Below are 12364 nucleotides of genomic sequence, written 5' to 3' on the forward strand. Positions count from 1 at the left end.
TTCTGGTCCAGTCACACCCCCCCCTGCCCCCGCCCCGACTCAGTGGCCTCTGTATCGTGGGACTGATACAAGCCGGGTCCCTGACAATCATTTTTATATGGGCAGTTAGTTTTAAGGTCTTTTTCTTGTGTGTTAGCTATGTTGGAATATTCAGGGCCTGCTGTGGTAGGGGATAGCTGGGCTTTAGTGGAGATATTGTCCTGGTTGTTGTTGACTGTTCTGACACTGGCTTTTAGGCATCTGGAATTTAGATGATTATAGGTCTAGATGCTAATTTCTTGATTTGTCCTTGTTGGGTGGGTGTTTTGTTCCTTGGTTTCTGTTTCTTCTCTGAATTTTTGGAGAGTATGATGGCTGTGTGTTCCCTGGTAGGAAATACTCTTTGGACCTGATAGTCGTGGCCACTGAGGTTCCAGGTGAAATGTGTTTCTGCGTATTGGGAGCTGACACTTAGGATGGAGCGAGGCTAGTGGTCTGAGGGTTCACAGGACACCTAGGAATGGGTCTATGCTAGGGGTCTGAAGGGGTCATAGGACACTTAGGGATAGGGATAGGCTAGGGCCCTGAAGGCTCACAGGAGGGAGGATAGCATAGTGTTCAGCCAGGATCTGCTTGCTTAGTCTCCTTGGAAATAGAGGGAAGACAGTGAAGAGAGGTCACCACAGAGCATCAGCTATAGAACTAGGGGTGACACTGGGGGCGGGGTGTTGGAAACAGAAGGAGAGGGGAACATCTACAGACAGCCTACCTGCTTCCCTGGCTGGAGTAGCCTGTGGCTTAACAGGGAGTACCTACTGGAGTTTGCATCTGGGATAGATTAGGAGGGGAAAAGTCTGTGTGATCCACAGGAGATGTGGATGTGGGGAAGGGAGGCTGGAATTGGTGTTCTGTTGTCTACCTTCTTTGTTTATTCAGTTAACATTCTTTTAATTTCTTTGGAAATTTAGTTGCTTTTACATGTGGGGTTTACCATGCAGAGAAATAAGTTTCATTCTGACAATTTCTTCCATATAAATAATTATCCTAGCCAGGAGATAGATGGTGGTACATTCCTTTAATTCTGGCATTCAGGAGGCAGAGGCAGAAGCAGATGGATCTCTGAGTTCAAGGCCAGCCTGTTTATAGAGCAAGTTCTAGGACTATAGCACTAGTGAAAGAAACCCAGAGACTGATATTGGGGTTCAAGCTGAAGATCAGAAAAGCAAAGCAATCAAGCCACCAGAAAACTCTTAACCTCTACCAAGACTGGGAAGATCCTATCCTCAAAGTGGTTGGAGACTAATTTCCAGAATACCGAGTACTGAATGCCATCTGAGACCGTGTCTTATTTACCTCTCTGGTGCTGGGAATAAAGCCATTAGCTCTGCTACTCTTTTAGACTAATTCACTCTTGTGTTGCCCAGGGTAGTCTTTGACTCACAGAAATCCATTTGCCTCTGTCTCTTGAGTTCTGGGATTAAAGGTGTGTACCACCACTGCCTGCAAGTCTATGACTAACCAGAGTGGCTAGCTTTGCACTCTGATCCCCAGGCAAACTTTATTAAATCATAAACAATGTATCACCCCACAGGACAGCTAGGGTTATATAGAGAAAGCCTGTCTTAAAAAATAAAAAAAAACAAACCAAACAAAAGGCAGTGTGTGTGTGTGTGTGTGTGTGTGTGTGTGTGTGTGTGTGTGTGTGTGTGTGTAGTTAGAATGATGGCTCAGTGGTTAAAACTTCATATGGCTCTAGCAGAGGATCCAGGTTCCCAAGTCAGGCAGCTCACAACTCCCTGTAACTCCAGGAGGAACCTAACACTCTCTTCTGAACTCTACAAGATACCTATGTATGTACTCACAAGTATACACACACATACACACACACACACACACACACACACACACACACACACACACACACACTTAAACAAAAACCTTGCAGTCCTATACATAATCTTAGTTACTTTGGAAGCTGAAGAAGCAGGATTACAAATTCAAGGCCAACATGGGCTACAGAGAGAATTCAAAGCCACCCTAAGCAACTTAGACAGACCCTGTATCAACAAGTAAAAAGGCTGGGGTATAGCTTAGTGATTGAGCACTTGCCTAGCATCTGTGAAGCCCTGGTTCTAACTCCCTCCCCAAAGAGAGAGAAAAAAAGATTGAAGCTGTGATCACACATAAGTAAAATCTTAGTCCTGGGAAGCTGATACAGAATTTTAAGGTACAGGCCAGCTAGGGCTACAATATATCTCACTCTAAGGAAAACAAAACAAAACAAAACAAAACAAAAAAAACCCCTGCAACTCCAATTCATGGGATATCCACATTTAAAAGCAATAAAGTTGTCATGTTTATAAACTACAGTTTGTATTATTGTGTTACATCTTAACTGTTTTGGTGGAGATAGGGTCTTCCTATGCAGGTCAAGCTGGTCTTGAACATGCAGTTACCCTGCCTCTTTTCTGAGTGCTGAGATTACAGGCTTGTGTCGCTATGCCTGACCTTCCAACTTTAACACAGACACTTCATATAATTGGAAGCCTAGTTGTAGCATGAATTCTAACTGTTCTTAATAATAAAAACTCGGAGTCAGATATTTGGGGGTGAGGTGGGTGCTGAAAGATTAGAGAAGCAAAGTGGCCAGCCATGAGAGTTCTTATCTCTACCACAGACCCTACCACAGGGCTATTCTGTCTCCATGAATCCTCAGAAGAGAGGTTGCCTGGCTGCCTGAGATTCTGGATATCACAATGCATTGCCAACAGTAGGGAGAATGGCTGTCTACTTGTGATTTCTTTCTTTCTTTCTTTCTTTCTTTCTTTCTTTCTTTCTTTCTTCTTATTTATTTTTGTCCATGTAGTGGTTATGAGACAGAGTCTCACTAAGTAGCCAGGTAACCTTTGCTGGTGTGAACCTCTTGTAGACCAGGCTGGCCTGGAACTCACAGAAATGCTCTGGCCTCTGCCATCTGAGTGCTGACATTAAAGGTGTATGATAATAGGCCCTGTCCACCCCTGATTCTTTAGCACTAAAATAACTCCAAGCACTGGACATACTTGCAGGCAAGGGAACACCTAAAAGATGCAGTCACCACAGAATATTTGTTCCCAGGTCACCAGAGAAGAGGCCAGTGGCCTTCAGAACTAAATCTATCTCTGTGTCTGTATCACCCTCCTCTTTGCCTGTTTCTTTTACCCCAGGCTGGCCTTGAACTCAAGGCTACCCTCCTACTTCAGCCTCCTGATTTCTGCCATTTCGATATACACCACCATGCCTAGCTCAGTCTACTAAAACCATCATAATAGGACTGTATAACTGGGGAAACTAAAGAGAACTTGACAAATGTTAGGCTTAGTTAGGCTTTTGGATAAAAGCCACATCACCCAAGTTTTCTTGCCTTCTATAGTAAAAAGAAACCGGTGTGTGTGTGTGTGTGTGTGTGTGTGTGTGTGTGTGTGTGTATTGGTGGGAGGTGTTTGGGATTCCTGTAAACACAGACTGAGACTGGAGAGATGGCTCAGCGATCAAAATCTTCCTCCTTTTGCAGAGATTGGTTCCTAGCCCCCTCACAACTTCCTGTAATTTCAGTGTCTGGGCCCACAAGGCATCTGGCTTTTGTGCCATCTAACACATTTGTATTTAATTAATACACATAATTAAAAATAATATTCTTAAAAAAGAAAAGAAGAAAGAAAAAAGAAAGGAGAGAAAAAGAAAGAAAGAGAAAAAAGAAAGAAAGAGAAAAAAAGAAAGAAAGAGAAAAAGTAAGAAAGAAAGAAAGAAATCGGGTTCTGGGAAAGAAAAGGAGTGGAACCTAAAGCACTATGAATGAGAGATGGGGGGCGGGGTTGAGTTACAGAAAGGAATTGCTCGCCAGGCCCCGCCCCAAGTCCGTTTCCTAGGTAACGGGGTAAACAGACTCCGGCCACACTCCTCCAAGGTGTAATGCAGCAGGCAAGAAGCAGTCTGTAGGCCGACAGGGAGTACCGGAGAATGTGTTCATTTATGAGAGTGAGGTCCCCCAAAGCTTTGCAAACTTCCCTGGAGCCAAGTACAGCTTTCCCGTTAGAGATGAGTTCTCTGGGGAGGATGAGGGCACCGGAAACCACGGAGGTTGGACTCACTCAGGAACAAAAGGAAGATATCATAGACAGGACACATAGGGATTCAAAATCTCTCTCGGAGCTGGGGTTCGAAATGAGACAACGACAAAATCGAAGGTGGAGGGAGAGGATTTCATCACCAGAAACAAAATCACCACCGAGCCATGCTCTTGGAGTAGATTTAGAAAGACGTACTATTTCTAGGACACCCGTGGAGTTGAGTAATTTAGGATTCCACAGGGGCTACACCTTGCAGGCACCAAAAACTCTGGGTGTGTTACCAGGAAGAGTGGGGTCAGAAAACGAGGGTCTTCCACCCGGGCCTCCTTTGGGCGCAGAGCCTGGAAGTCCACAGGCTGCAGCGAGCACAGGGAGGTCTGTCGCCTGTGGACCTGCATGGATGGAGGAGCCAGTTGAGGGTTTGGAACAAAGAAAAGAACTGGAAAAAGAGCCTACCTATGTTAGGAACCCCTACGCAAAGACTCCCCCTAAGGAGGTAGACATCGGGTTGCCACAAACCCAGGAAACCGGTGAAGCCGAGAATGCAGAACCTCAAATAGGTTTAGTGACAGAACCTTCTGAGCGCCCATTTGCCCGACAACCTGAAGACACAAAGGAGCCCGAGGCCACGGAACCTGGAGTGGAGGCTCCAACCCACATCAGACCCATATATTCTGGGAAATTCTTTGATCGGATGCCTTGCTGGCCAAGTGTAAGTTCATGTTGTGTTTGGTTTTTGTTTTCCCTAGGATTTTCCCTTGACTATGTGGTAACCATGTCTTTACCGAGATGATACAGTAGTGAGGCTTGTTTGTGTTTGGAGAGATAAATAACAAGGATTTTGCTGGGACTGAGTTAGAGTTTCTACTGCTATGATGAAACACCACGACCACAGGCAAGTTGGGGAGGAAAGGGTTTATTATTATACTTTTACATCACAGTTCATCATCAAAGGAAGTCAGGAAAGGAACTCAAAGCAGGGCAGGAACCTGGAGTCAGGAGCTGATGTAGGTCATGGAGGGGTGCTGCTTACCTGCTTGTTCCTCATGGCTTGCTCAGCCTGCTTTCATAGAGAATCCAGGACCACCAGCCCACAGATGACCCCACCCACAATGGGCTGGGCCCTCCTCTATACATCACTAATTAAGAAAATGCTTTACAGGCTTGCCCACAGCTTGGTTTTAGGAAGGCATTTTCTCAATTGAGGCTCCCTCCCATTTGAAGACTCCAGCTTGTCACATTGACATAAAACTAGCCAGTACAGAATATGTTTATTATTATTGGGTTTTTGTGAGATAGGGTTTCTTTGTGTAGCCCTGGCTGTCCTGGATCAGGCTGGCCTCCAACTCAAAGATTCACCAGCCTCTGCCTCCTGAGAGGTGGGTTTAAAAGTGTGCACTATCACTGACCATTGAAGAGATGATTTTTGTTGTTGATTGCTTTCCAGACAGGGTCTCACATAGTCCAGGATGATCTTGAATCCTTCTGCTTCAGCCTCATGAGTGCTAGGATTATAGGCTGGCCTGGAATTTAGAGAAAATCTCTTGCTATAGTGGTTCTTAGACAATTTGGGTAGAGCTTATATGCTGAACTTCTAAGTTAAACTCTCCTAACAAACCTACAGGGATCCTTCAGAGTTTCGTCCGGGTGCAGCAGACTTTTTTCCCTCTTGGGGTTCGGTTTGTACTTTGTTTTTGACCCACTCTGCTTTCTGGTCTGTCCTTGGATTTCCCCAGCTGCTGCTGCTTCTCTACGGCGTGCCTGTTCTTCTTTCTGGTTTGGTTCTGTTGTTCACGGTTTCTGATCTGGCCACAATCACATATGTATTCTAGCCCTTCACATCTGTGTTGGCTAGTCTTATGTGAACTAGAAACAAGGATTATCTGAAAGGAGGGAACCACAATTAAGAAAATTGCCTGCTTAAGGTTCAGCTGTAAGGCATTTTTTAAAATTATCGATTGATGGGGGAGGATCACACCCTTTGTGGGTAGTGCTATACCTGGACTGGTGGTCTTGTATTCTCAAGAAAGTAAGCTGAGCAAACCATGGGGAGTGAGCCAGTAAGTAGCACCCTTCATGGCCTCTGCATCAGCTCTTGCTTCCAGGTTTCTGCAATGTCTGAGTTTTTGTCCTGACTTTCTTCAGTGATGAACAGCACCATGAAAGTATAAGGCAAATAAACCCTTTCCTCCCACACTTGCTTTTTGATGGTGGTGATTCATCAAAGCAATAATAAAAAAAAATTCCAACGAAGACAGTTTCCAGGGCTGGAGAGATGGCTCAGAGGTTAAGAGTACTGGTTGTTCTTTGGGAGGTCCTGAGTTCAATTCCCAGCAATCACATGGTGGCTCACAGCCATCCATAATGAGATCTGGTGCCCTATTCTGGCCTGCAGCCATACATGCAGGTAGAACACTGTGTATGTAATAAATTAATCTTTAAAAAAAAAGACAGCTTCCAAAGTAATTAATTCTAAAATGTCTGCTTCTGCCACCATTCACCCTTCCCTCTACCCACTTACCCTTCCTTCTTTCCCTGCTTTGTTTGTTTGTTTGAGACAGGGTTTCTCTGTGATTTTGGAGGCTCTTCTGGAACTAGCTCTTGTAGATCAGGCTGGTCTCGAACTCACAGAGATCTGCCTGCCTCTGCCTCCTGAGTGCTGGGATTAAAGGCATGTACCACCGAGGCCTGGCCTTCCCTGCTATTTTTTTCTTTTTCTTTTTTCTAGACAGGGTTTCTCTGTGTATCAGCCCTATGTGGTGATATTTTGTTTATACTATAACAAAGTGAGTTTAAGCCCCCCCTGGGCTATACAAGATTGAATCTGTCTAAAAGAGAAACAGCTCACACAGAGATGATCCCAGCACTTGGAATCACAAAATTTTAGTCCCAGCACTAGGGAGATGCAGACAGGAGTGATATGGCTGGGTGGAGAGAGGAATATAAGACAGGAGGAGACAGGAGCACAGAGTAGTCTGAGGATTCGTAGAGGTGGATGCAGTCTGAGGACAGGACAGCCCCTTTGGTCTGAGCATTCGTAGAGGTAAGAATTCTAGTGGCTGGCTGCTCTGCTTCTCTTATCCTTCAGCTTTTATCCTGATAGCTGACTCCAGGTTTTTATTATTAAGACCAATTAGAATTTGTGCTACAGCCCTGGCTGTTTTGGAACTAGACCAGGCTGGCTTCAAAATCACAGAGATTGGTTGCCTTTGCCTCTCTAGTGCTGGGACTAAAAGTGTGCACCATTCCCCCCACCCCCAGCCTTTTTTCTTTTCACAAATATATATAGTTTTTTGAAGCAGAGTCTCATCTTACACTGAAGTACAGGTTAGCCTGGAACTCAGTATATAGTATCTCAGGCTTGCCTGGAACTCACAGTGTTGCTGCTTCTTCAGCCTTCCAAATTGACAAGATTATAGTTTTGAGCCATCATGCATGCTTGGCTCACTGACCATCTCTCTCCCTCCTATTCCCTCTCTCCATCCCTTACTCTTTCTGTACTCTATGCTCACTTCAAAGTTTTCTGGCTTAGCTTCTTTAAAAGGACAGTAGACAAGTGATTGTGTGGGGTGACTCAGGCCTGTAATCCCAGCTTTCAGGAGGCTGAAGCAGGGGGATTGACACAAATTCAGAGTACCCTGGCTATAGGATGAACAGTGACCAGTAGTGTTTAAATGGGCCAATAGAAAGATGGATTCTGCACCAAATGCCCTTCTACAAGTTGTTATTTGAACATTAAAAATGGTCTGTTTTTCATTTATCTAATAAACAAAAAATTCACTATGTAATACAAAACAGTTTTGTTTGGTATGATATGGAACCCCTACAAGACTGTTTTCACTGAATTATTGCAGAGGAAAAACTTTTACAGTGCTATTTTTGGTTTATGAACTACAGAAATAGTAATTCAATTATTAGAAGAAAGATTAACCACAAAAGTGGTACTTCATTTATAGACACAGAGATTCACAGAAAATAACTGAGCCTCAAATTGATTGTTAGGCTTGGGGACTTATTTTACCAAAAGAGACCTGTGAATCCCAGCTCCTTAGGATTCTGAAGTAAGGGGAGAGTAAATTTAGATCAGGCTTGGTCAATATAGAGGTAGAGAGGAGGTGGGGGAGAGGAGAGAGAGGATGGAGAGGGCAGTCAGGAAGGAGACACAGACACACACACAGACACACACAGACACACACACACACAGACACACACAGACACACAGACACACAGACACACAGACACACAGACACACACAGACACACAGACACACACACACACACACACACACACACACACACACACACACACCCCTAGTTTTCAAGGAATGATAGATTATGGAGATGCTACTAGGAAATATTTTGGGAGAAATAATGCAAGCCACAGCCTCTTTTTGGTAGAGTCTGTGTGCACTTTACCTGTCAGCTTGACACAGCCTAGAACAGTGCTTCTCATCCTAATGCTGTGACACTTTAATACAGTTCTTGTTGTGGTGATCCCAACCATAAAATTATAATATTGTTGCTACTTCACAAGTGTAATTTTGCTACTGTTATGAATCCTAATGTAAATATCTGATATGCAGACTATCTGATGTGCCACCCCTGTGGAAGGGTTGTTCCTCCCTACAATGGGGTTGCGACCCACAGGTTGAGAAACACTGGCTTTGCATCCCCTTAGAAGGGAGTCTCTATTGAAGCATTGCCCAGATTAGATTGACCTGGAGCACCCGTAGTTCCATCTTTGGAGGGGTTGTCTTAATTGATAGTCAAGGAGGCCCTGCCGGCTGTGGGCTGCACCATTCCTCCAGCAGGTGGTCCTGGGCTGCTTAAGAAAGTTAAGCATGAGCTGATGGGCCAGTAAGCAGTGTGGTTTCTACCATGGAACTCACATGTCTTGACTGTGAGTTCCTTGGTGTACTAGTATGTAAAATAGCAGGCAGATCTGCCTGGGTTTCTGCCCCAACTTCTCTTGATGATAGATTATCACCTGGAAGTGGAAGCCAAATAAATGTTCTCCTCCATTACATTGTTTTTGCTCAATGTTTTATCACAGCAGCAGAATGAAACCAGAAGTCTGCTTATGCAGGATCATTTCCACCGGCTGTCCTTAGGCGCTGATTTGCTCTTGCTAGGTTTGGGGCCCACTTCAGAAGAGCAAGTCAACACCCCACTTTTAAGCAGAACAAGAGTAGGGAAGAGGACTTGGACTCGTGTCTATTGATTTTCGTTACTCTAAGCTCAAATAACCCATTGAATATTTTAGGTAATTTAATTTGATTCTTAGAGGATATTTTAATTTTTTAAAGTCAGGGCCTCCCTTATCCTAAGCTAGTCTCAGACTTCATGTAGCAGAGGATGACTGTATATCTAATCCTCCTGCCGTTACCTCTGAAGCACTGAGAGCAGGTGTGTCCCAGCATGCCTGGTTTCTGCAGTGCTGATTGGCAAATGTAGGACTTCAGACATATTAGACTAGTCCTCTACCAGCTGAGTATATGTGTTGTGTTTCTGGGAGTACATTCTTACAAGCTGTGCTATGAGCAAAGGAAAGCTAGATAAGACCCAAGTTACAAAGTGAGAAAAGCCAAGTAAGATTTGGATTATTCTCTCTAGAGATTGGGCTACAGATAACATGCCTTCACATATCAAAAATGTGAGTCTGTGCAAGTCTAGAGGCTGAGGCAGGCAAAGTGTGAGTTAGGGGCTACATAAGATCTGTATCTCAAAAAAGGTTTGTGTTGGAAACACACAGATACACGCACATATTTGGACATGAAATAATTAAGCAGTGAAAAAATGTTAGGATTGTTTATGGCTGAGCATAGTAATGCTTGTGATCCCAGCCCCAAGGAGGTTGAGGCAGGAGATTGCCATAAATTTCAGAGAAACTCTAAGTCAAAAAACAAACAAACAAACAAAACCAAAAAACCAGACAAAGCCTTGTCGACATGATACACATCTATAATCCCAGCACCAGGTAGGTAGGTAAGGATTAGGAATTCAAGGTCACCCTGTACTACAAAGTCAGTCCCAGACCCAAACAAAGCACAAAAAGAAACACCCGGTTGGAGGTAAGTGAACACCTCAGAACATCCCGGAATTACTGAATGCATTTATACCTTTTGTTTGTTTATTATTTAATTGTTCATTTATTTTATTTAGTTTTACTCTTTGTAGTTGAGGCACAGGCCTCAAAAGTAAAATCAATTCTCTTAAAATGCTTTTTTCACCCTGAAAGTTCAATGTTTTCTTCCTCTTTAAGCCAGTTGGATACAGAGTTGCAACCTGTTTGACTGAAAAGCTTCCCAGGGTAAGTACTTCCCAGCCTTTCTGTTTGTAAGTAAGAACTATAAGAGACTTGAAACTGAACTCTTCAGCTTTCCCATGAATGGGCGCACAGATGTAATATGGTCAATTTTGAACTTTTACTCTATTTTCAAGATGCCTATTGATTTCGTTCAGGAAAACGAAAATTGAAGTTTACATTTCATGTAGTTACCAAAAAACAAAAACCCCTCTAGGATTTAATGTGTTTCAGGAGGAATGAGATGGATTGTAACCTGGATATTTCCTGATTTTACACACACACACACACACACACACACACACACACACACACACACACACACACACACACACACACCTTTGTGACTATATGCCACATGTGTTCAGGTATCCATGGAGTCCAGAGAAGACATTAAATCATTTAGAGCTGGAGTCATAGGTGATGTATGAGCCTCCCGATGTGGGGGCTGAGAACAGAACTCAAGTCCTCTACAAAAACAGCAGGTGCTCTTAAACAGTCAGGCATTTCCAGTCCCCTAAATGATAATCTTAAAAAAATGTTTTAAAGTTGAATTTTTAACTTTATGTGTATGAACACTTTGCTTGCCTTTTTAAACCATTTTTAAATTTTAAAACATTATTTTATCATTTTTATATACTAATCCCAGTTCCCACTCTCTCCCCTTCTCCTGCTCCCCTCATCCCCCATGCACTCCTTAGAGAGGGTGAGGCTTCCCATGGGGAGTCAACCAAGTCTGGCACATCTTTTTGAGGCAGGACCAGCCCCACCCTCATATCTAGGCTGAGCAAGGTATCCCTCCAAAGAGAATGGACTCCAAAAAAAAACCAAAAACAAAAACAAAACAGTTTAAGTACTAAGGATAGATCCTGGTCCCACTGCCAGTGGCCTCACAGACTGCCCAAGTCACACAACTGTCACCCACATTCAGAGGGCCTAGTTTGGTCCTATGCAGATTCCCCCACTGTCAATCTGGAGTTGTTGAGTTCCCACTAGCTCAGGTCAGCTGTTTGTATGTATCCACAAAATGGTCTGGACCCCTTTGCTCATATTATCCCTCCTTCTTTTCTTCGACTGAATTCTGGGAGCTCAGCCCAGTGCTGTGGATTTCTGCATCTGCTTCCATCAGTTGCTGGATGAAGGTTCTATGATAATAATTAAGGTAGTCATTAATCTGATTACAGGGGAAGGCCCAGTCAGCCACCCTCTCCACTAACACTTAGGGTCTTAGCTGGGGTCATGTTTGGGGATTCCTGGGAATGTCCTTGGTGCCAAGTTTCTCAATAGCCCCATAATGACTCCCTCAATCAAGATATCTCTTTCCTTGCGCTCCTTCTCTGTCCTTTCCCCATCTCGACCATCCTGTTCCCTCATGTTCTCCTCTTCCTTCCTCTATTCCCCTCCCCTTCCACCTTCCCTTCTCCTCGCTCCCCCACACCCTCAATTTTCTCAGGAGATCTTGCCTATTTCCCTTTCCCAGGGAGATCCATGTATATCTCCCTTAGGTTCTCTTGTTACCAAGCTTCTCTGAGATTGTGAACACTAGGCTGGTTATCCTTTGCTTTGTGTCTAATATCCACTTATGAGTGAGTACATACCGTTTTTGTCTTTCTGGGTCTGTGTTACCTTTCCCAGGATACTTTTTTTTTTTTTCTAATTCCATCTCTTACTTGTAAAATTCATGATGTCATTTTTTTTTTTTTTTAACCACTGAATAGTACTTCATTGTGTAAGTGTACCACATTTTCTTTATCCATTCTTTGTTGAGGGACATCTAGGTTGTCTCCAGGTTCTGACTATTATGAATAATGCTGCTATGTATGAACACAGTTGAGCTAATGTTCTTGTGGTATGAGAGTGCATCCTTTGGGTATATGTCCAAGAGTGCTATCACTGGGTCTTGAGGTAGGTTGATTCCCAATTTTCTGAAAAAAATGTCATACTGATTTCCAAAGTGGCTGTACCAGTTTCCA

The 12364-nt window shown here is 43.7% G+C and overlaps 1 protein-coding gene across 1 annotated transcript in view; it reads left to right on the forward strand.

The window, feature by feature from the left end:
* The first annotated feature begins 3978 nt into the window (after positions 1-3978).
* The window catches only part of Efhb (EF-hand domain family member B), a 63911-nt gene continuing 55525 nt past the window's right edge, over positions 3979-12364 (forward strand). The window contains 3 exon segments of the mRNA XM_027394573.2: positions 3979-4800; positions 9769-9783; positions 10350-10397. Coding sequence (XP_027250374.1) covers positions 3979-4800; positions 9769-9783; positions 10350-10397 — 885 coding nt within the window.

This window comes from Cricetulus griseus, assembly GCF_003668045.3.
Source record: "Cricetulus griseus strain 17A/GY chromosome 1 unlocalized genomic scaffold, alternate assembly CriGri-PICRH-1.0 chr1_0, whole genome shotgun sequence".
NCBI lineage: Eukaryota > Metazoa > Chordata > Mammalia > Rodentia > Cricetidae > Cricetulus > Cricetulus griseus.